General features: G+C 40.2%; 1 protein-coding gene across 28 annotated transcripts in view; it reads right to left on the minus strand.

Moving 5' to 3' along the window:
• LOC114138950 (protocadherin gamma-C5-like) overlaps positions 1–22,700 on the minus strand; it is a 238,954-nt gene that overhangs the window by 97,785 nt on the left and 118,469 nt on the right. Inside the window, exon 1 of one of the 28 annotated variants that reach the window (XM_028008495.1) lies at positions 18,623–21,200. The exons of 23 other annotated variants lie outside the window; for them this stretch is intronic. In XM_028008495.1, the coding sequence (XP_027864296.1) occupies positions 18,623–21,025 (2,403 nt within the window). In that variant the 5' untranslated portion in view covers positions 21,026–21,200. Of the gene's footprint in view, positions 1–22; positions 2,605–3,972; positions 6,655–7,394; positions 9,970–14,177; positions 16,742–18,622; positions 21,201–22,700 lie in introns of those variants that run through there. 4 more of the 28 variants (XM_028008500.1, XM_028008510.1, XM_028008507.1 and 1 more) reach the window with 4 other exon arrangements.

The raw sequence follows: 22,700 nt of genomic DNA on the forward strand, positions 1-22,700 counted from the left end.
GTAGCTGATTATTATAACTAACCTCAAGAGGAGAGTCGGGTTCATCCAGGATGTTCTTCTCATTTTGTATCCGCTGCATCGTTCCTGTTGTACTGGAGTCCATTATCAACACGTTCTGACTAACAGCTCCTCCGAACTTACAGTCACTCTTTCTGGAGTCGGTCGTTCTGCAAACCTCGTAATTATACACGTGTGGCAGAGTTCCTGTTCCCAAAGTGTCTGAGTAACGAGGTGGATAATATGGAATCACAGGGAGGCTGGAGTGATACAGGATGCGAGACTGTCTCCATCTGTAGATCTTCACTGATATAATAACCACTAGACACGTGATGAAGAGGAAGGAAACCACAGCCAGAGCCAACACTAAGTAAAAAGTCAGGTTGTCATTATATTCCTTATCGTGTGGAAAGTCACTGAACTCCGACAACACTTCAGGGAAGCTGTCCGCCACCGCCACGTTAACAATGACTGTAGCTGAACGAGAGGGCTGCCCGTTGTCCTCCACTATGACAGTCAGTCTTTGTTTCACAGCATCTTTATCAGTCACCTGACGGATAGTTCTTATTTCTCCATTCTGTAAGCCCACTTCAAACAGTGCTCTGTCTGTGGCTTTCTGTAGTTTATAGGAGAGCCAGGCATTCTGTCCAGAGTCCACATCCACAGCCACCACTTTAGTCACCAGGTAGCCCACATCTGCTGAACGAGGAACCATTTCAGCCACCATGGAGCCACCAGTCTGGACTGGATACAGAACCTGAGGTGGATTATCATTCTGATCCTGGATCAGGATTTTTATAGTCACGTTACTGCTGAGAGGAGGAGAGCCTCCATCCTGTGCTTTAACGCAGAATTGGAAATCTTTGATCTGCTCGTAGTCAAAAGCGCGAACTGCATGGATGACTCCACTATCAGCACTGACGGACACATATGAGGAGACTGGCACTCCGTTAACAGAGGAGTCTATCAGAATGTAAGAAACACGGGCATTCTGATTCCAATCAGCGTCTTTGGCTTTCACTGTGAATACAGAGACACCTGGTGTGTTGTTTTCTACAATGTAAGCCTCATAATCGCTTCTCTCAAATACAGGTGGGTTGTCATTCACATCAGAGATCTGTAAGGTGAGAGTGACGCTACTAGAGAGGGAGGGAACTCCTTCATCAGAGCAGGTCACTGTGATATTATACTCTGAGGCGCTCTCTCTGTCTAATTCACTGTCTGTCACTAAACTATAGAAATTACTGGTTGATGACTTCAGCATAAATGGTATGTTTTGACTAGTGTAACAATGCACCTTCCCATTTTCTCCTGCGTCTCTGTCCTCAATATTTATCATGGTAACAACGGTATTTAATTCAGCGTTCTCTGGAATTACGTTCGACTTTGACATTATGTTAATTTCCGGACTGTTGTCATTTGTGTCTTGAACTTCAACAATTAATTTGGACGAATCAGTGAGTCCACCATCGTCACTAGCAACAAGATTAAGTTGATAATTTCTCGACTCTTCAAAATCAAGATTACCAGTTAACATAACCTCGCCGTTTTCTTTATTTATGTCGAATATTCTACTTTCGTCGTCATTTCTAGAAGTGATGGAGTATGTTATTTTACTGTTAGAACCTTGATCTGCATCTGCTGCTGTGACGGTTACAACAACTGTCCCTCTGGGTGAGTTTTCGGTAACAGTAGCCTTATACGTTTTTTGCGTAAAAACTGGAGCATTATCATTCACGTCTATAACTGTAATCACAATGAGCATCGTACCTGACATCTGCGGTTCTCCTCCGTCTACAGCCGTCAAGACCAGATTTATCTGCTCCTCTTTCTCTCTGTCTAGCGGCCTCTGTAACACCATCTCCACATTTTTATCTGGCTGATTATTGTAAAGCTTCAGAGCGAAATTATTCGTCGGCTGTAGTTCGTATCCATGGACACTATTAACGCCAACATCAAGATCTACAGCTTTTTCCAGAACGAATGTTGCTCCAATTGCCGCTGACTCGCTTATTTTGAAAACGACCTCCTTTTTCTTGAACATTGGTGCATTATCATTAATATCTGCAATCTGGATTGTTATTGTATAAAATTCCATGGGGTTTTCCAGTATTATTTGAAAATGCAACGCACAGGGCGTCGTCTGCTTGCAGAGCGTCTCTCTGTCGATTCTCTCCCCGACGAGGAGGAGTCCTCTTTCTCTGCTGAGCTCCACGTACTCACTGCTGTCTCGGGTATAAATCCGAGCTTTGCCCGAAATAAAACGCTGCGCCTCCAAGCCCAAATCGTGAGCTATACTACCAATCAAAGATCCTTTCGGCAATTCTTCAGAAATAGTGTAGCTGACCTGCCCGATAACCGAACCGAGAGCGAACGTAAACAGAATCAGCGTTACTTGCCTTGCCATTGTCCTGCGAAAATTCTTGTCTAAACTGCGGTATTTTAACAATCTGTAAAACGGGTATCAGATCCAATGTGAATTGTCCCTGCGGGGTGGTAGTCCACACGAAAAAAGAGTTCAAAATTCCACGGTTCTTTCCAAGACGACGTACAGAAACGGAGCGCCTCTTTCTCCTCTGTTCAGTCCTTTCTTTATCATGCGGGCGGAACAGAGGAGGTGCTGAAACAGACGTGTTGTCAGTTTTCTACACTCCGGTCAACAGCGGCCCTAAGAGTCTGTATATGAAAACTGCGGAACACAAAAAGCAATCAATCCTTTTTTTAATGGGTTCAAATTATAAAAACCCGATGATTATTGAAAACTTGCATAGTTATTATGAATAAAGTTTTTAATATAGTCTTTCATCAGTCATCATATTTGTTTACAAGCCTTGAAGATAAGTGGTAAGATTTTGGAAAAAAAAATAGGCATTAACAGTATGAATGTGTTGCAGTATATCATCCTTGTTCAACTCAGTATCCTAATTTAATGCAAGGCTACGCAGGTAGAAGGTTTCTATCACTCAAAACATCATCATGAACTTCTCGTAAAATGATATGTCAACTGATAGTATGAGTATAAAACACAACAAATAAACAAAAAAAAGAAAGTCAGAAAGTACATGCTATCTAAGCTGAGACGGATAAAGAACTGACCGTGGTTCTGAAACCAGTCGTCCTCAACAGTCACTATTATTGTGACTGTTAGTTCAGCCATAAATTATAGATACTACTTTTTTAATCCAAGTATATCTGTAAAAGCGTTCAGCGTTCAGCAGACAAATAAAGACATTTAACATATAGCAGAAAATCAAAGACACCTTTGATAATTGAAAAACTGATAACGTACACAAAAAATGGTTTACTAAATAAAAAAAAGGCTCCTTCAAGATGATAATTCATCGATTTATCTGAGATGGTATTAAAAGATGAGAATGTAGGAATTTTAAAATAACCCGTTCTTGAGATGGGCAAAACATTTTCACAAAGGAATAAATAAAAACAAAATAAAAGAAAAAGGAAAATCCAAGCAAATAAAAATTAAAAAACTGCTAAATATTATAGGAAATTTTAAACAAATAAATGAATGGGGTTATGGTGGTGTTTACTTCAACTGTTGCTGTCTGTGATTCTCATACAAACAAATTGTGAATGAATAAAAACACTGAACAATTGATTACGAGTATCAGAAATAATCAAATCCAACCTGTTTGTCTGTTTCTCTGCCTACTTAAATGCCTGCCGCCTTTTCCAGGCATAAGTGGGTCATTATAGGTGTAGTCAAAACACTGTTGCAAAAATACTTGTCAAACTAAAGAGAATTGTACTGCAATCAAACAAAATATGAGGTACCATAAAACATCATATAATGTAAGTGACTGTTATTAAAAACTAAACTCGAATGGATACAGAGTAATACGTTTTGGGGTCCTCTGGACTAGATAAAGCGTGACACAAGAACAGGGCATTTATGATTTAAATATATTGTAGGGCAACAAGGCATAAGAAGAACCAAATAAATCAAACCATTCTAACCTCTAGAGGAGAGTCGGGTTCATCCAGGATGTTCTTCTCATTCTGTATTCGCTGCATCGTGCCTGTAGAACTGGGATCCATTATCAACATGTTCTGATTAGCAGCTCCTCCGAACTTAATGTCACTCTTTCTGGAGTCAGTCGTTCTGCACACCTCGTAATTGTACACGTGTGGCAGAGTTCCTGTTCCCAAAGTGTCTGAGTAACGAGGTGGATAATATGGAATCACAGGGAGGCTGGAGTGATACAGGATGCGAGACTGTCTCCATCTGTAGATCTTCACTGATATAATCACCACTAAGCACGTGATGAAGAGGAAGGAAACCACAGCCAGAGCCAACACTAAGTAAAAAGTCAGGTTGTCATTATATTCCTTATCGTGTGGAAATTCACTGAACTCCGACAACACTTCAGGGAAGCTGTCCGCCACCGCCACGTTAACAATGACTGTAGCTGAACGAGAGGGCTGCCCGTTGTCCTCCACTATGACAGTCAGTCTTTGTTTCACAGCATCTTTATCAGTCACCTGACGGATAGTTCTTATTTCTCCATTCTGTAAGCCCACTTCAAACAGCGCTCTGTCTGTGGCTTTCTGTAGTTTATAGGAGAGCCAGGCATTCTGTCCAGAGTCCACATCCACAGCCACCACTTTAGTCACCAGGTAGCCCACATCTGCTGAACGAGGAACCATTTCAGCCACCATGGAGCCACCAGTCTGGACTGGATACAGAACCTGAGGAGGATTATCATTCTGATCCTGGATCAGGATTTTGATAGTGACGTTGCTACTGAGAGGAGGAGAGCCTCCGTCCTGCGCTTTGACACAAAACTGGAAATCTTTGATCTGCTCGTAGTCAAACGAACGAACTGCATGGATGACTCCACTATTAGCACTGATGGACACATATGAGGAGTCTGGCACTCCGTTAACAGCAGAGTCCATCAAAATGTAAGAAACCCGCGCATTCTGATTCCAGTCAGCATCTGTAGCTTTTACTGTAAATATAGACAAACCTGGTGTGTTGTTTTCTACAATATAGGCCTCATATGAGCTCCTCTCAAATACAGGTGCGTTGTCATTTACATCAGAGATCTGTAAGGTGAAAGTGATGCTGCTAGAGAGCGAGGGAACTCCTTCATCAGAGCAGGTCACTGTGATATTATACTCAGAATATGTTTCTCTATCTAATTCACTGTCTGTCACTAAACTGTAGATATTATTCGTTGACATTTTCAGAACAAATGGCATATTTTCATTGATAAAACATTTCACATTCCCGTTTTCAGCAGAGTCTGTATCCTCAATATTTATCACTGTTACAACGGTGTTAACTTCAACGTCCTCTGATATAACATTTGACTTTGACATTATACTAATTTCAGGCTTATTGTCGTTTATATCTTGCACTTCAACAATTAGCTTACAGGAATCAGTAAGTCCTCCATCATCTGTAGCTCCTATAATAATTTCAAATAACTTGTTTTTTTCGAAGTCAATATTTCCAATTAGAGACACCTCGCCATTTTCCTCATTAATCTCAAATATTTTCCTAACATTTGATTGCGTACTTGTGATTGAATATGTTATTTTTCCGTTAGAACCTTGATCTGCATCTGACGCTGTCACAGAAGCAACAACAGTGCCTATCGGCGAGTTTTCAGTAAGCGCTGCCTTGTACGTTTTCTGTGTAAAACGTGGAGCATTATCATTTGCGTCTAAAACGGTTATTACAATAACCATCGTTCCCGACATCTGCGGGTCTCCTCCGTCTTTAGCGGTCAGTACTAGATTTATCTGCTCCTCTGTCTCCCTGTCTAGAGGCTTCTGTAACACCATCTCCACGTTTTTACTATCGTGTGGATTATTGTGCAGCTTCAAAGCAAAATTATCGCTTGGTTTTAATTCGTATTTTTGAACTCCGTTGATTCCAACATCGTGATCCTCAGCCCTCTCTAACACAAATTCTACTCCTGGTGTCGCTGATTCGCTTATTTTAAAATGCATTTCGCTTTTTTCAAATGTCGGTGCATTATCATTAATATCTGTAATCTGGACGGTAACGGTGTAAAATTCTATAGGATTCTCCAAAATAATCTGAAAGTCTAGACTACAGACAGTAACCTCTGTGCACAGCGCCTCTCTGTCGATTTTTTCCTTTACGAGGAGCAATCCTCTTTCTCTGTTCAGCTCCACGTACTCCAAACTGTTCCTGGTATGAATCTTCGCTTTACCTGATATAAAACGTTTCCTATTCAAACCCAAGTCATGTGCGATGTTTCCCACCAGGGACCCCTTTGGCATTTCCTCTGGAACAGAGTAGCTTATTTGTCCGATCGTCGAGTTGATGAGAAAGAGAGAGAAAAACGCCAGCAGTACTTGCCGCTTCATTGTTTGATCTGATTCTCTCCCAATGGAGCCCAGCCTCTATTTCCACACAAGCTGGTATTAATCGCGCAACATCAAATCCGAGCGCGTCTTCATGAAACTCTGACGGCGGAGAAATCCAAAATGAAAATATGTAAACGCCAAGCTTTTTCAAACAACCATCGTCCGTCAGCAATTTTCGGAGGCTTTCTTTTCGAGCTCCCGTTGCGTTATGGCGATGTTACAAAGGAGTTGCAGCAGCCTCACGCATATACTGGGTCAACAAATTTGAAGTCAACAGCGGCGCTAAGAGTCCACAGAATAAAACTGCAGAGCAGAATTAGGACGTTCAGCTTTTAATGTTTCTGCATAAAAAAATGAAAAAATAATTAAAAAAAACGCATGAAAAACATGAAGCTTGACTGACCTGACTTGACACGTAATTATAAAATATTCAGACGTAAAAGTCAAAAAATAATTTTTAAATCAAAATCCCTCACACTTTAAAATTGAAATCATTTTGCATCCGCATGTTTCAAAAATACGTAGGAATTCAAGAGAGAAGCAAGGAAGTTAGTGAACTGAAACAGGACGGTGATCATTAATGATCATTACTAGGGTGAATTTTGAAAAGGACAAATATCATAGAATTATGAACGAGAACGTTGTTGGGAAGTGGAGACGAAGATAAAAATAAATAAATCACTGTCCATGGTGCTGGCGTTAACTAGCGTCGTGAAGAAGTAAAATATTCTGATTGATAAAGGTGAAAGATAATTTTCTCAAATGAATTTAACCACTGAGGGCTTTTTTAGAAAACAATGTACTTCAAAAGGGTGCAAAACCCATGATCTATGTTTACATTATCTGAAATCTCAGGCTGTTTTTCATTTATTTCTTTTTTCAAATTCACACTGTCAACTCATAAATACATCCACCAAGACTTATTACAATGCAGAACTTGTAATTTTTTTTTCATGAAACTTGCAGTAATTGCATTTTAAACGCTTGATGACAGAAAAAAAAGGGGGGAAAACAAACAAAAATAACTATCTAACCTCTAGAGGAGAGTCGGGTTCATCCAGGATGTTCTTCTCACTCTGTATCCGCTGCATCGTGCCTGTAGAACTGGGATCCATTATCAACATGTTCTGATTAGTAGCTCCTCCGAACTTAATGTCACTCTGTCTAGAGTCAGTTGTTCTGCAAACCTCGTAATTATACACGTGTGGCAGAGTTCCTGTTCCCATAGTGTCTGAGTAACGAGGTGGATAATATGGAATCACAGGGAGGCTGGAGTGATACAGGATGCGAGACTGTCTCCATCTGTAGATCTTCACTGATATAATAACCACTAAACACGTGATGAAGAGGAAGGAAACCACAGCCAGAGCCAACACTAAGTAAAAAGTCAAGTTGTCATTATATTCCTTATCGTGTGGAAATTCACTGAACTCCGACAACACTTCAGGGAAGCTGTCCGCCACCGCCACGTTAACAATGACTGTAGCTGAACGAGAGGGCTGCCCGTTGTCCTCCACTATGACAGTCAGTCTTTGTTTCACAGCATCTTTATCAGTCACCTGACGGATAGTTCTTATTTCTCCATTCTGTAAGCCCACTTCAAACAGTGCTCTGTCTGTGGCTTTCTGTAGTTTATAGGAGAGCCAGGCATTCTGTCCAGAGTCCACATCCACAGCCACCACTTTAGTCACCAGGTAGCCCACATCTGCTGAACGAGGCACCATTTCAGCCACCAAGGAGCCACCAGTCTGAACTGGATACAGAACCTGAGGTGGATTATCGTTCTGATCCTGGATAACGATTTTCACAGTAGCATTGCTGCTCAGTGGAGGAGAGCCTCCATCTTGCGCTTTGACGCAGAACTGGAAATCTTTGATCTGCTCATAATCAAAAGAGCGAACTGCATGGATGACTCCACTGTCAGCACTGACGGAAACATAAGAGGAGACTGGCACTCCGTTAACAGAGGATTCCTCCAGTATGTAAGAAACACGAGCATTCTGGTTCCAGTCAGCATCTGTCGCCTTTACTGTGAATATAGAGACACCTGGTGTGTTGTTTTCTACTATGTAGGCCTCATATGAGCTCTGCTCAAACACAGGTGCGTTGTCATTCACGTCAGATATGTGCAAAGTGAGAGTGACGCTGCTGGAGAGGGAGGGAACTCCTTCATCAGAGCAGGTCACTGTTATATTATACGTAGATGCGCTCTCTCTATCTAAATCACTGTCTGTTAATAAACTGTAGAAATTATTTCTTGATGATTTTAAAATGAAAGGCACACTTTCTTTAACAAAGCATTTTACCTCTCCGTTTTTTTCAGAGTCTAAATCTTCTATGTTTATAATTGTAACAACAGTATCAGGTTTTGAATCCTCAGCTATTACATTTGACCTTGACATTATCCTTATTTCAGGTCTGTTATCGTTTATGTCTTGCACATCGACAACCAATTTAGAAGAATCCGTCAGTCCACCATTATCACTGGCGAGGAGATTTATTTGAAAGTGCTTTGAATTTTCGTAATCAATATTTTCAATTAATACAATTTGTCCGTTTTCCTCGTTTATCTGAAACACCTTTCTGACGTTATCTAACGTGTTTGTCATTGAATATGTTATTTTACTGTTAGGACCTTCGTCATGATCGGACGCCGTAACTATAGCAACAACTGTTCCTTTCGGGGAATTTTCAGTAACAGAGGCTCTGTATGTTTTCTGTGTGAAAACTGGAGCATTATCGTTAACGTCTAAGACTGTAATATCTATTAACATCGTCCCTGATCTCTGTGGCTCTCCCCCGTCAACAGCTGTTAACACTAGACTTATCTGCTGCTCTTTCTCTCTGTCTAAGGGCTTTTCCAAAACCATCTCGACATTTTGTCGGCCATTAGCGTCACTGTGCAGATTCAATGCGAAATGGTCTGATGGTTTCAGCACGTAATCCTGGAGATCATTGATTCCGACATCATGATCCGCCGCCCGTTCTAACACAAATTTTGCACCTTTCATTGCAGTCTCGCTAATTTTAAATTTCATCTCGCTCTTTTCAAACGTCGGTGAATTGTCATTAATGTCTGTTATCTGGATGGTAACTGTGTAAAACTCCATCGGATTCTCCAAAATAAGCTGAAAATCTAAAGCACAAACCGTGGCGTCTGTACACAGCGCCTCTCTGTCGATTCTCTCCTTGACGAGCAGGACGCCTCTGTCTCTGTTGAGCTCTACATACTCCGCGGTGTTTCTGTTAAAAATCGTGGCTTTACCGGATACCAAACGTTTAGTGTTCAATCCTAGATCGTGAACGACATTTCCAATCAAGGATCCCTTTGGCAATTCTTCTGGAATAGAGTAGCTGGCCTGCCCGACCACCGAGTCCAGAGAAAAGAGAGCGATAACAAACAGTACCGCCCGATTCATTGTTCTGTTTTTCCCCGTTTGAGCTTCCAGTCTTATGTAAAAAAAAAAAAAAAACAACAAAAAAACAAACAATCACTAAAATCGACTTCCAGCCTCCGGTTAAGAGTTCAGTCATTTGCTGAATGAAAAAAAAATGGTCGAAGTAGTACGTGTTTATCCTTTTTTTCAGCAATCCTTCCGCAGTATAACTGTCAAATGATCAACTGTGCAAATTGTAAGGATGGTGGAACCACAAAGACGCCCTGATCCGTCAGCATCTGGCCAACAGCGGCCCTAAGAGTCGAAACCATAAAACTGCAGAACGTCACGCATAATCTCCATGTCTGGTTCTAAAGTTTGAAAACACATGTACAACATTTAAAAGAAATATTTTATAAGGATTTTCCCAAACAGCTGTGGGCAATATTTATAAAATATATTATTTATATAATTAAGATGTATCAAAATATAACCAAAACTACAGTAAATTGATGAGATTTAGGAAATGTGAAAGGGCCAGAGTTACAATAATAATAATAATGATAAAAATAATAATAATACTTTTATTTCTGGTGAAAATATGTTTGGCACTTCATTATTTCCTGAAACAAAGCTCAAGAATGTTGATCTTGGTTATGTTTAATGGTTTTCTTTTATGTTTAAAATAAATGCTTGTACTGTCACTTTAAGAGAGCGCTGTAAAGTGACGTCAGCGCTTTACTAACTCTCAGTTGGCTCAATGCAAAGCGAGAGGAAAGGACTGTTGACCTATGAGAGTAGAAAACTGTATGTTCTTGAGGAGTTATGTTATTTTAACTGGTTCAAGCATGTGTCACTGATTTATATCTGAAAACAAGCAGAAGAAGAAAAAAATCCAGAGGGAAAAAAACAACAACCTTGAACTAAAGCCCACAGCGTGTAGCACAAATCATTTCAAAATGCAAATTTTAAACATATTTTTATGAGAAAAGACCATAGAGAAGAAACCTTTGCATAGAACAAGCTGTTAAAAAGTCAAGGCAAAAATTCAACCATGGACAGCGCATGACTCTCCCAGCTAATGTTTCTGTCCATGGTCCTGAAGTTAAGACAACGCATTGGTCAGAAGATTATTCATTCTACCTACAGCAGGACGTGACAATAATACAATACTTTTTGCTTTATACTAGAGAACTTAATAAGCATTAATGTTATGGGCTATTACAGTGAGATGTTTGTAACAGGGACCAAAAATGTTGTAGAGGTAAGCAATATAAATATAAGAAAATATACGTCAGACGTCAAGCTACCTTTTAAACAGGGTAAGAAATACTAAGGATTATAAAGCAAAAAAGCATTCTAACCTCTAGAGGAGAGTCGGGTTCATCCAGGATGTTCTTCTCATTCTGTATCCGCTGCATCGTCCCTGTAGAACTGGAGTCCATTATTAACACGTTCTGACTACCAGTTCTGCCGAACTTAATGTCACTCTTTCTGGAGTCAGTCGTCCTGCACACCTCATAATTGTACACGTGTGGCAGAGTTCCTGTTCCCATAGTGTCTGAGTAACGAGGTGGATAATATGGAATCACAGGGAGGCTGGAGTGATACAGGATGCGAGACTGTCTCCATCTGTAGATCTTCACTGATATAATAACCACTAAACACGTGATGAAGAGGAAGGAAACCACAGCCAGAGCCAACACTAAGTAAAAAGTCAGGTTGTCATTATATTCCTTATCGTGTGGAAAGTCACTGAACTCCGACAACACTTCAGGGAAGCTGTCCGCCACCGCCACGTTAACAATGACTGTAGCTGAACGAGAGGGCTGCCCGTTGTCCTCCACTATGACAGTCAGTCTTTGTTTCACAGCATCTTTATCAGTCACCTGACGGATAGTTCTTATTTCTCCATTCTGTAAGCCCACTTCAAACAGCGCTCTGTCTGTGGCTTTCTGTAGTTTATAGGAGAGCCAGGCATTCTGTCCAGAGTCCACATCCACAGCCACCACTTTAGTCACCAGGTAGCCCACATCTGCTGAACGAGGAACCATTTCAGCCACCATGGAGCCACCAGTCTGGACTGGGTACAGAACCTGAGGCGGGTTATCATTCTGGTCTTGGATGATGACTTTCATAGTGACGTTGCTGCTGAGAGGAGGAGAACCTCCATCCTGCGCTTTAATGCAGAAGTGAAAATCTCTGATCTGTTCATAGTCAAAAGAGCGAACTGCATGGATTACTCCACTATCAGCACTGATAGACACATAGGAGGAGACTGGCATTCCATTAACAGATGATTCCTCCAAAATGTAAGAAACACGAGCATTTTGATTCCAATCAGTGTCTGTGGCTCTCACTGTAAATATAGACACACCTGGCGTGTTGTTTTCTACTATGTAAGCCTCATAAGAGCTTCTTTCAAATACAGGTGCGTTGTCATTTACATCAGAGACTTGCAAAGTGAGAGTGACGCTGCTGGAGAGTGAAGGAACTCCTTCATCAGAGCAGATGACAGTGATATTATACCCTGATCCTATTTCTCTGTCCAATCTACTTTCTGTCACAAGATTAAAGAAACCATCTGTTGCTAATTTTAATGTAAAAGGAATCTGTTCATTAATTGCACAGTGAACTTTGCCGTTTTCTCCTGAATCTAAGTCCTGAACATTTACCATGGTCACTATTGTCTCCGGTTTGGAGTCTTCTGGAATTACGTTAATCTGTGATATTATATTAATAACAGGCTTATTATCATTAATGTCAGTCACATCAACAGTTACTTTACAGGAATCTGTTAATCCTCCTTCATCACTTGCTTGTACATGTATCTGATAGTAACGCGCTTTCTCGTAATCTATACTATCAGCTAATATTAGATCGCCATTCGATTCATTCATTTTAAACAAATCTCGTATATCTGCTATTGTGGTGGAGATAGAATAAAGTATTTTGGAGTTTAATCCTTTATCCGCATCAGAAGCACTAACTCTAGTTACAACTGTACCCTTAGGGGCATTTTCTGGAATAGTAGCTTTGTAAAGTGGTTTAGTAAAAACTGGCGCATTGTCATTAGCATCAAGCACCGTGACATGGATTTTTACTGTGCCGGTTAGTTGCGGTTCTCCTCCGTCCACTGCAGTCAACACTAAAAATAGCTCCTCCTGTTTTTCTCTGTCAAGAGGTTTTTGCAAAACCATCTCGACAATCTTTTCACCGTCTGGTTGATCTTTCAACTTCAAAGCAAAATGCTCTGTTTTGGAAAGAAAATAACTCTGAAGACCGTTCGTGCCAACATCGAGATCTACGGCTCTCTCCAACAAGAATTTTGCTCCTATCACCGCCGACTCGCTTATCTTAAATGTCATGTCCGATTTTTCAAATAATGGGGCGTTGTCGTTTATATCGACAATTTCAACAGCAACCGTGTAAAACTCCATGGGGTTTTCCAGAATAACTTGAAAATGAAGGGCACAAGGCGTCGTCTGCCCGCAAAGCAGCTCCCTGTCTATTTTGTCTTTGACAATGAGGACTCCCCGTTCTCTCTTCAGATCAACGTAAGCCGTGTTGTCTCCAGTAAAAATTCGAGCGTTTCCCGAAAACAGCCTTTTACTGTCCAAACCCAAATCCCGAGCGATGTTACCGATTAATGATCCTTTTGGACTTTCCTCGGGAATGGAGTAGCTGACCTGGGCAGTCACCAGAGAGAGGAAGAGGAACAAGAAAAACAACAGCGCTAGCCGCTCCATTGTTCCCTCCTTATTTTCCATTCAGAAAAAAAAGACAAATCCCAGTTACGTTTTTTTTTTTCAAAACCGTGGCTTAAAGGAAATCCTTTCCATGGTGATCACAACGCATTTAAGCTGTCCATCAGTCGCATTTATCGGACAGTGAAGAGTCCAGACATTCGCTCTGCTTGTTTGATGTCCTCTGATTTAAAGAGAAAATGGATCACGGGGAAGAAACGGAGGAGAGCTGCTTCAATGCTTACACTCACTGGCCAATAGCGGCCCTTAGAGCTTAATATAATGTACTACAACAATGTCAGACAATTAAACAAGTAAAAAATAAAATAAAATAATTTATGTATGATTTATGTATAATAAAAAAGAAAGCTGTCAAAAAGGTTAAGGAGAAAATACATTTAAACATTCATGAATACATTTGAAAGAAAACTATAGCGAACGGTTAGTTGAAATCAGCTGACATCATGCAAGATAATCACAAATTTTTCAAAGCAAGAGATTATGTTTCGAAACACACGAACCATGTTCAACCTGAAATATGTGAAGCTATTCAACTGCTCGGTGCTAACATTGTCACACACATTGCAAGCGTCGGGTTACTTCCAAAAGCAACAACTTTGAACAAAACTCCAAAAAAAAAAAAAAACATAAATAGCCATATTGAGTAATTATTTTTAAATGAATAAATTCTCACCTCTACAGGAGAGTCGGGTTCATCCAGGATACTCTTCTCACTTTGTATCCGCTGCATAGTTCCGGAGGAACTAGGATCCATAATCAATACGTTTTGAATTCCACCTCCCCCAAACTTATTATCACTTTTTCTGGAGTCAGTCGTCCTGCACACCTCGTAATTGTACACATGTGGCAGAGTTCCTGTTCCCAAAGTGTCTGAGTAACGAGGTGGATAATATGGAATCACAGGGAGGCTGGAGTGATACAGGATGCGAGACTGTCTCCATCTGTAGATCTTCACTGATATAATCACCACTAAACACGTGATGAAGAGGAAGGAAACCACAGCCAGAGCCAACACTAAGTAAAAAGTCAGGTTGTCATTATATTCCTTATCATGTGGAAAGTCACTGAACTCCGACAACACTTCAGGGAAGCTGTCCGCCACCGCCACGTTAACAATGACTGTAGCTGAACGAGAGGGCTGCCCGTTGTCCTCCACTATGACAGTCAGTCTTTGTTTCACAGCATCTTTATCAGTCACCTGACGGATAGTTCTTATTTCTCCATTCTGTAAGCCCACTTCAAACAGTGCTCTGTCTGTGGCTTTCTGTAGTTTATAGGAGAGCCAGGCATTCTGTCCAGAGTCCACATCCACAGCCACCACTTTAGTCACCAGGTAGCCCACATCTGCTGAACGAGGAACCATTTCAGCCACCATGGAGCCACCAGTCTGGACTGGGTAAAGAACCTGGGGTGGATTATCGTTCCTATCCTGGATCAGGATTTTTACAGTCACGTTGCTACTGAGTGGAGGAGAGCCTCCGTCCCGTGCTTTGACACGAAACTGGAAATCTTTGATCTGCTCATAGTCAAAAGAGCGAACTGCATGGATGACTCCACTATCAGCACTGACAGATACATATGAGGAGACTGGCACTCCGTTAACAGAGGAGTCCATCAAAATGTAAGAAACACGAGCATTCTGATTCCAGTCAGCGTCTGTAGCTGTTATTGTAAATATAGACACACCTGGTGTGTTGTTTTCTACAATGTAGGCCTCATATGAGCTCTGTTTAAAAACAGGTGGGTTGTCATTCACATCAGAGATTTGCAGAGTGAGAGTGACGCTGCTGGATAGCGAGGGCATGCCTTCATCAGAGCATGTCACTGTTACATTATATTCAGAAGCTTTTTCTCTGTCTAATTCCCCCTCTGTAACGACAGTAAAAAAATTATTCGTGGATGTTTGAATACTAAACGCAGAGTTTTCACTTAAAACACACATTACTTTGCCATTTTCATTAGAATCTGGATCCTGTATATTCAACATTGTTACAACCGTTCCGGGTTTTGCATTTTCAGGCAATGCGGTCGATTTCGACATCACGTTAATAGACGGGGGATTATCATTTATGTCTGTAACATCTACTATCACTTTGCAAGCGTCGGACAATCCTCCTTGATCCGAGACCTGAATGTCTAACTCATAAATTCTTCTTTTTTCGTAGTCTATGTTTCCGTTCAGCATCAATACTCCATCTGCAGAATTAATTTGGAAGAGACTTGCAGATGCTGATTTTGGAATTGTGTACAATATTTTTCCGTTGTTGCCTTTATCTTTGTCACTAGCCTTTACTGTGGTTATAATCGTGCCAGCAGGAGCATTTTCTGCAACACTTACTTTATACTCCGGTTTAGAACAAACGGGTGGATTGTCATTTACATCTAACACCGTTATGATAATCTGCATTGTTCCGGAGAGCTGAGGTTCGCCGCCATCCAGAGCGGTTAATGTTAGTGACAAATGTTCATTTTTTTCTCGGTCTAACGGTTTCTGTAAAACCATCTCTGCGTGTTTAGTGCCATCAACTCGGCTAGTCGTCTTCAGAACAAAATTGTCGTTCAGTTTAAGGGTGTAGCTGCTTAAACCATTCACACCAACATCATCATCAATTGCTTTTTCTAGAACAAACCGAGCGCCAATAAGAGCCGATTCAGGGATCTCGTATTTCATCTCCCCTCTCTCAAATGTGGGAGGATTGTCATTTATATCAGTAATCTCCACGGTCACCGTGTAAAATTCCATTGGGTTTTCAAGGATTATTTGAAAATGCAGCGCGCAGGGCATTGTTTGACCGCACAGCGTTTCTCTGTCTATTCTCTGTTTTACATTTAGCACCCCTCTTTCCCGATTCAGCTCCACGTACTCCTCAGTATTCCCAGTGTAAATTCTAGCTTTGCCAGATTTTAATCGGTCCACCCCTAAACCTAAATCGTGAGCTATTTTACCAATTACAGACCCGCTTTTCATTTCCTCGGGAACGGAGTAACTGACCTGACCGCGCAAAACATCGAGGCGGAGCAGAGAGAAGACCAACACCATTTGCCATCTCATCTTTCCAACCGACATAAAAAAAATACTGAAAATTAGAAATCCTTCGTCCTCTTCTTGTCTCTGCTATGCGGTTTTGAATAGTACAAATAATGGCGAGGTCCCCAAAGCGCGAATAAAATGCACGGTAAAACAAAGGGATCTATTTGTGCAGTCCTCCCTCCTGCTTTTTACGGAGATCCTGGCTGTTAACTCGACCACTCTCTGCCTCCCAATGCGATGTGCTGACGTACAGGAGAGCACAATATGAAAACCTCCTCAGCAACTTGATGGCAAACAGCGTCCTTCACTGTTCAACGAAATGAACTGCACTACGTCAAAACAGTTCATATCGCAGTACTTTAATAGTTCATTTTAAAGAGATCACACAATCACGGCGTCGTTTAACTACCACCCAGTGAACACATTTCAAATATGTTATCCTGTTTATACTGAAAGGTAAAACACCCCCACTAACATTCAGTTCAGGTAATTGAATTAACATGTGCAGGTGCATTTAATGACCAAGAAAAAAAAAAGTCCAGATTAAATAATTCCCAGGAGATATTAAATTCACATTTAAACGCTGCGATTTCTAGCTTGTGAGTGCAAGCATGATATTAGATAGATCACACATAGTTGTAACATGGATCAGTTCTAACACTTGCAATGGCTCCAATCAGAGAGAAGTTGGAAAACATCTGACTGACTCTGTAGATTCTCAGTTTAGTTCGTAGTTCATGTATGAAGAGCAACTTGTGACAAACGTTTTAAAAAGAATGAATGTGAAAATGATTTTGAGGTAAAAAAAAAAGTATTTTTTGTGTGAGTAAATAATTTGTGATTACATTTCCTACTTTACAGTTGAACTAGTTAAACCTCATTCATGTTGATTCCGTTGGTGTTCACTTATTGTTAATATAAATTATTCGTCCTAATGTTTAAGCTGTTAGTTGCAAGACAAACTATTTCATCACTAGTTCATTAGCAATGTGGTAATTATAATAAACATGCTTGGAGTAAGTTGTAACATTTTAATCAATGTTATAAATAAACCAAAAAACAAATTTGGTACAGGTATAAATAAAATATATTTTATTTCAGCATCCTCAGGCCTGAGAAGATAGACACTGACAGAGGTGTGCTTCTAAATATAAAAAAAAAACAAAACATAAATAGATAGAAAATCCAGAAAAACTCTGTCAGAACTGTGGCAAAATTCTCTGCTATGTCAGACTCTATAGATTCTGCAAAGCAAGAAGAAAGATCGATGACCAGGGGTCAAATTTAGTTCCTTGTGCTGGATACAATCGTAGAAAGAAATTGTTGACTGATTAACAAGATAAGTAGTTGACAAAGTATCTTAAGGAAGATGCTAATGGACACTATTTATTGTATGTATAAAAGTTAGGCTTAGCATTTAGGCTTAATGCAAGATAAGTTAGGACAAACTGATGAAATGCAATTATTATAATTATAAACATATATTATTAGTTTATTGTGGAGGCCAGAGCAAAGGTTTAATAAAAGCTGCAACTATTATGCTATTAGAAATTTTAAGTTTTTAAAGTCTGAGGTCTAGCAGCGCTATTTGGCTTGCATTAAAAGATTACATAATTTATATAGAGAACTGCACTGCATTCAGTTTGTGTTAATTTCCAAATGTTGTTTTCTGAACTTTCAAAGAAACTTTCCCTAATTTAAGACATGGTCAAAATCCTTACTTTTGAGGTTACCACTCAATCCCTATCAATCCCAATGAGATTAATTCATGAATTTTCTGTGTGAAGTACTGATCTGCTTGCCAATATATTTAGTAGACAACACATATATCAAGTTTATATCACAGTTTGAGCTCACAGGGTTAAAAAAGGCAGAGTTGGAGATAAAAAAAAGATACTACATGTTACAACATGGTCTCCAATAACTCACAAATAAGGTACAAAAAGAAAGGAAACAAATTATTGAAAGGGATTATGAGGAATTTGGTTCTTCAAACATATGCAGAAACGCATTCCACACGAGTAAAAAATTTGAATCTATAAGAAAAATGAGTAGTATAAATAGATGTGCTTAATATTATTACCAACCTCAACAGGAGAGTGAGGTTCATCCAGGATGCTCTTCTCATTTTGTATCCGCTGCATCGTCCCTGTAGAACTGGGATCCATTATCAACACATTCTGACTACCAGCTCTTCCAAACTTGCAGTCACTCTTTCTAGAGTCATTCGTTCTGCACACCTCGTAATTGTACACGTGTGGCAGAGTTCCTGTTCCCAAAGTGTCTGAGTAACGAGGTGGATAATATGGAATCACAGGGAGGCTGGAGTGATACAGAATGCGAGACTGTCTCCATCTGTAGATCTTCACTGATATAATAACCACTAAACACGTGATGAAGAGGAAGGAAACCACAGCCAGAGCCAACACTAAGTAAAAAGTCAGGTTGTCATTGTATTCCTTATCGTGTGGAAATTCACTGAACTCCGACAACACTTCAGGGAAGCTGTCCGCCACCGCCACGTTAACAATGACTGTAGCTGAACGAGAGGGCTGCCCGTTGTCCTCCACTATGACAGTCAGTCTTTGTTTCACAGCATCTTTATCAGTCACCTGACGGATAGTTCTTATTTCTCCATTCTGTAAGCCCACTTCAAACAGCGCTCTGTCTGTGGCTTTCTGTAGTTTATAGGAGAGCCAGGCATTCTGTCCAGAGTCCACATCCACAGCCACCACTTTAGTCACCAGGTAGCCCACATCTGCTGAACGAGGAACCATTTCAGCCACCATGGAGCCGCCAGTCTGGACTGGATACAGAATTTGAGGAGGATTATCGTTCTGATCCTGGATCAGGATTTTCACAGTCATGTTGCTACTCAGAGGAGGAGAGCCTCCATCCTGCGCTTTAACACAGAACTGGAAATCTTTGATCTGTTCGTAGTCAAAAGAGCGAACTGCATGAATGACTCCACTATCAGCACTGACGGACACATAAGAGGAGACTGGCACTCCGTTAACAGAGGATTCCTCTAGAATGTAAGAAACACGAGCATTCTGGTTCCAGTCAGCGTCTGTAGCTTTTACTGTGAATATAGAGAGACCTGGTGTGTTGTTTTCTACAATGTAGGCCTCATATGAGCTTCTCTCAAAGACAGGTGCGTTGTCATTTACATCAGAGATCTGTAAGGTGAAAGTGACGCTGCTGGAGAGGGAGGGAACTCCTTCATCAGAGCAGGTCACTGTTATGTTATATGCAGATTCTGTCTCTCTGTCTAATTGACTGTCTGTTACAATACTGAAAAAGTTATTTGATGTTGTAGAAATAGAAAACGGGATGTCTCTTTGAATTGTACATTGTACTTTCCCATTTTCAGCTGAATCTGGATCCAGTGTGTTTATAATTGTCACGACTGTACCAGGTTGAACGTCTTCTGTAACTACAGTTGATTTTGACATAATATTTATAGCTGGTGTGTTGTCATTTGTATCAATTATTTCTATAGTAACCTTACAAGAATCAATCAGACTTCCAGTATCACCTGCCTGAACATGTAATTGATATTGTCGTTTCCTCTCATAATCAGTGTTTCCGGCCAACTTAATTTCACCAGTCTCTCTGTTTATTTTAAATATTTCAGACGCGTCATCAACGGAGTTTAATATTTCATATGATATTTTTGCGTTAGATCCCTCGTCAGCATCCATGGCACTAACTTTAATGACAACGGTTCCTGTTGGTGAATCTTCTCTTATTGATGATTTATAGACTTTCTGTGTAAAAACCGGAGCATTATCATTGCTGTCGAGGACATTTACATGTATTTGAACTGACCCGGAAAGCTGCGGCTCCCCGCCGTCTACTGCCGTCAATACAAGGGAGAGACGATCTTTTTTTTCACGATCTAGTGGCTTGTCTAATATCATTTCCACTATCTTGCCTCCGTCTGCTTGATTTTGCAGTTTCAGAATAAAGTTATCTGTAGGATATAACAAATAACTCTGCAGATCGTTCTTACCTACATCCAGATCAATCGCTTGCTCTAGAACAAAAGCTGTTCCTGTAACAGTCGACTCAGAAATTTTAAATTTCATTTCACCTCTTTTAAACATCGGTGCGTTGTCATTAACGTCGGTAATTTCCACGGTGATGCTGTAAAATTCCATGGGATTTTCTAAAATAACCTGGAAATTTAGAGCGCACGGCGCCGTCTCTGCGCAGATAGCTTCTCTGTCGACCCTGTTTTTAATGAGGAGGACTCCCTTTTCTTTTTCCAGCACGATGTACTCGGCACTGTCTCCGGTATAAATGCGGGCCTTTCCCGATTTCAGTCTTTTCACATCCAAGCCTAAATCTTGCGCAATATCTCCGACGAAAGATCCCACGGGCATCTCCTCAGGAATAGAGTAGCTGACCTGTCCACTCACTAAAATGAAACACGGGAGCGTGATGAAAATCAGACCTAGTAGTCCCATTGTTCTGATCGTCGCCATCCTGTCAATCCAGTCTCCTCAAATGCCGATTCTAATTATATTTCCGTTAAGATGTAAATAACAAAAATTCGGTCACTTGGTCTAATGTAATCAGCAATTACACTGTGAGTTGCAAAATCCAGAAAGAGAATCATCCAGCGAGGCGAAAATAATCCAAAACCGATAAGTTGCGTCAACCTCCTGAGCTGTTTGTTCTCTATCTACCGTTCTCTCTCTCTCTCCCTCCCTCTCTCTCTCTGAAATGAGAAGGGAGTTACTGAATATTGGATCTCTTTGCAAACACAGACTAGCCAACAGCGGCCCTAGGAGTTCATCAAGCAGAACTGCAGAATATTACAAAGATGGAAATAAAATTGATTCTTGGCGTCAAAAGGAGTCTATTTCAAAAACAATGAGTAAAAAAAAGAGAAACCATATTACGTATCAGAAATTTAAAAAAAAAACCTCTAAATGGTCATGGTGAAGAAAAGGAACGGATTATGACAGATGACATGCAATGTTGTTGCTATTTTATTTATTTAAAAGGAAAAGAAAGTTTGAAGTGAACGTTAGCATGTATACAATGAAATTGTTTTTATATTATTGTACTTTGTGGTGAATTCGCACTGCAAACTGAATTGAATTACTCACAAATTAAACCAAACATGTCTCTCATATTATTGAATTATCATTTACAAAATGAGCTTCAGGGCAAGTTCCAGATTACTCGGTACATTAAAATGTGTTCAAAATCTAATCCCACAAATTAGGTAAATCCTTCAAAATGGATATTTACAAATATTATAAAGACAGGTGTGGGTCCGAGTTGCTAATATGCCATGCAAACAATGCAAACTGATCATTTTATTGATAAAATTATGTACAACCCTCTCAGACGCAGCCTGATACATTAGCAATAATAAATTATGACAAAAATAAGATGATGTAAATGAGAATATTTATATCCATCATAAGGACAAGGTTGATGATTACACGTTATTAAAATTAGATATAAGAAAAACAGAAAATTAGAGATAGAGCTCTGAACTACGGCACTTGAAACGACTTAGGAGCTATCCATGGTGCTGACTTTAAAATCAAATTGCGTTTCTGAAAAGTAATTTAGAAAGACGTAACCAGAGTAGTAGGCATTTGTTTGCAAATCTATTGTGCAACAAAAAAAAAATATGGCAACATACTTTAAGAAAGCTGTCTATGCAATGCAGATGCGACCAGGCAGATTTCATTAAAATAAAGGTAAAACCTCCCAGAAAAAAGTTAGAAAACAATAACTGAAGTACTAGGGTAGAGTATTTGATTCTCTCATTTAAAGATATACAATACAAATAAAAAATCCAGATAATATGAAGATAATATGAAGTGGTAATATATCATTACACTGTTGACTCTTAATAACTAACCTCCACAGGAGAGTCAGGTTCATCCAGGATGTTCTTCTCACTTTGTATCCGCTGAATCGTTCCTGTAGAACTGGGATCCATTATCAACACGTTCTGACTTCCACCTCGGTCGTACTTAATGTCACTCCTTCTGGAGTCAGTTGTTCTGCACACCTCGTAATTGTACACGTGTGGCAGAGTTCCTGTTCCCAAAGTGTCTGAGTAACGAGGTGGATAATATGGAATCACAGGGAGGCTGGAGTGATACAGGATGCGAGACTGTCTCCATCTGTAGA

The sequence above is a fragment of the Xiphophorus couchianus genome, chromosome 23, assembly GCF_001444195.1.
Source record: "Xiphophorus couchianus chromosome 23, X_couchianus-1.0, whole genome shotgun sequence".
In the NCBI taxonomy this organism is placed as follows: Eukaryota; Metazoa; Chordata; class Actinopteri; order Cyprinodontiformes; family Poeciliidae; genus Xiphophorus; species Xiphophorus couchianus.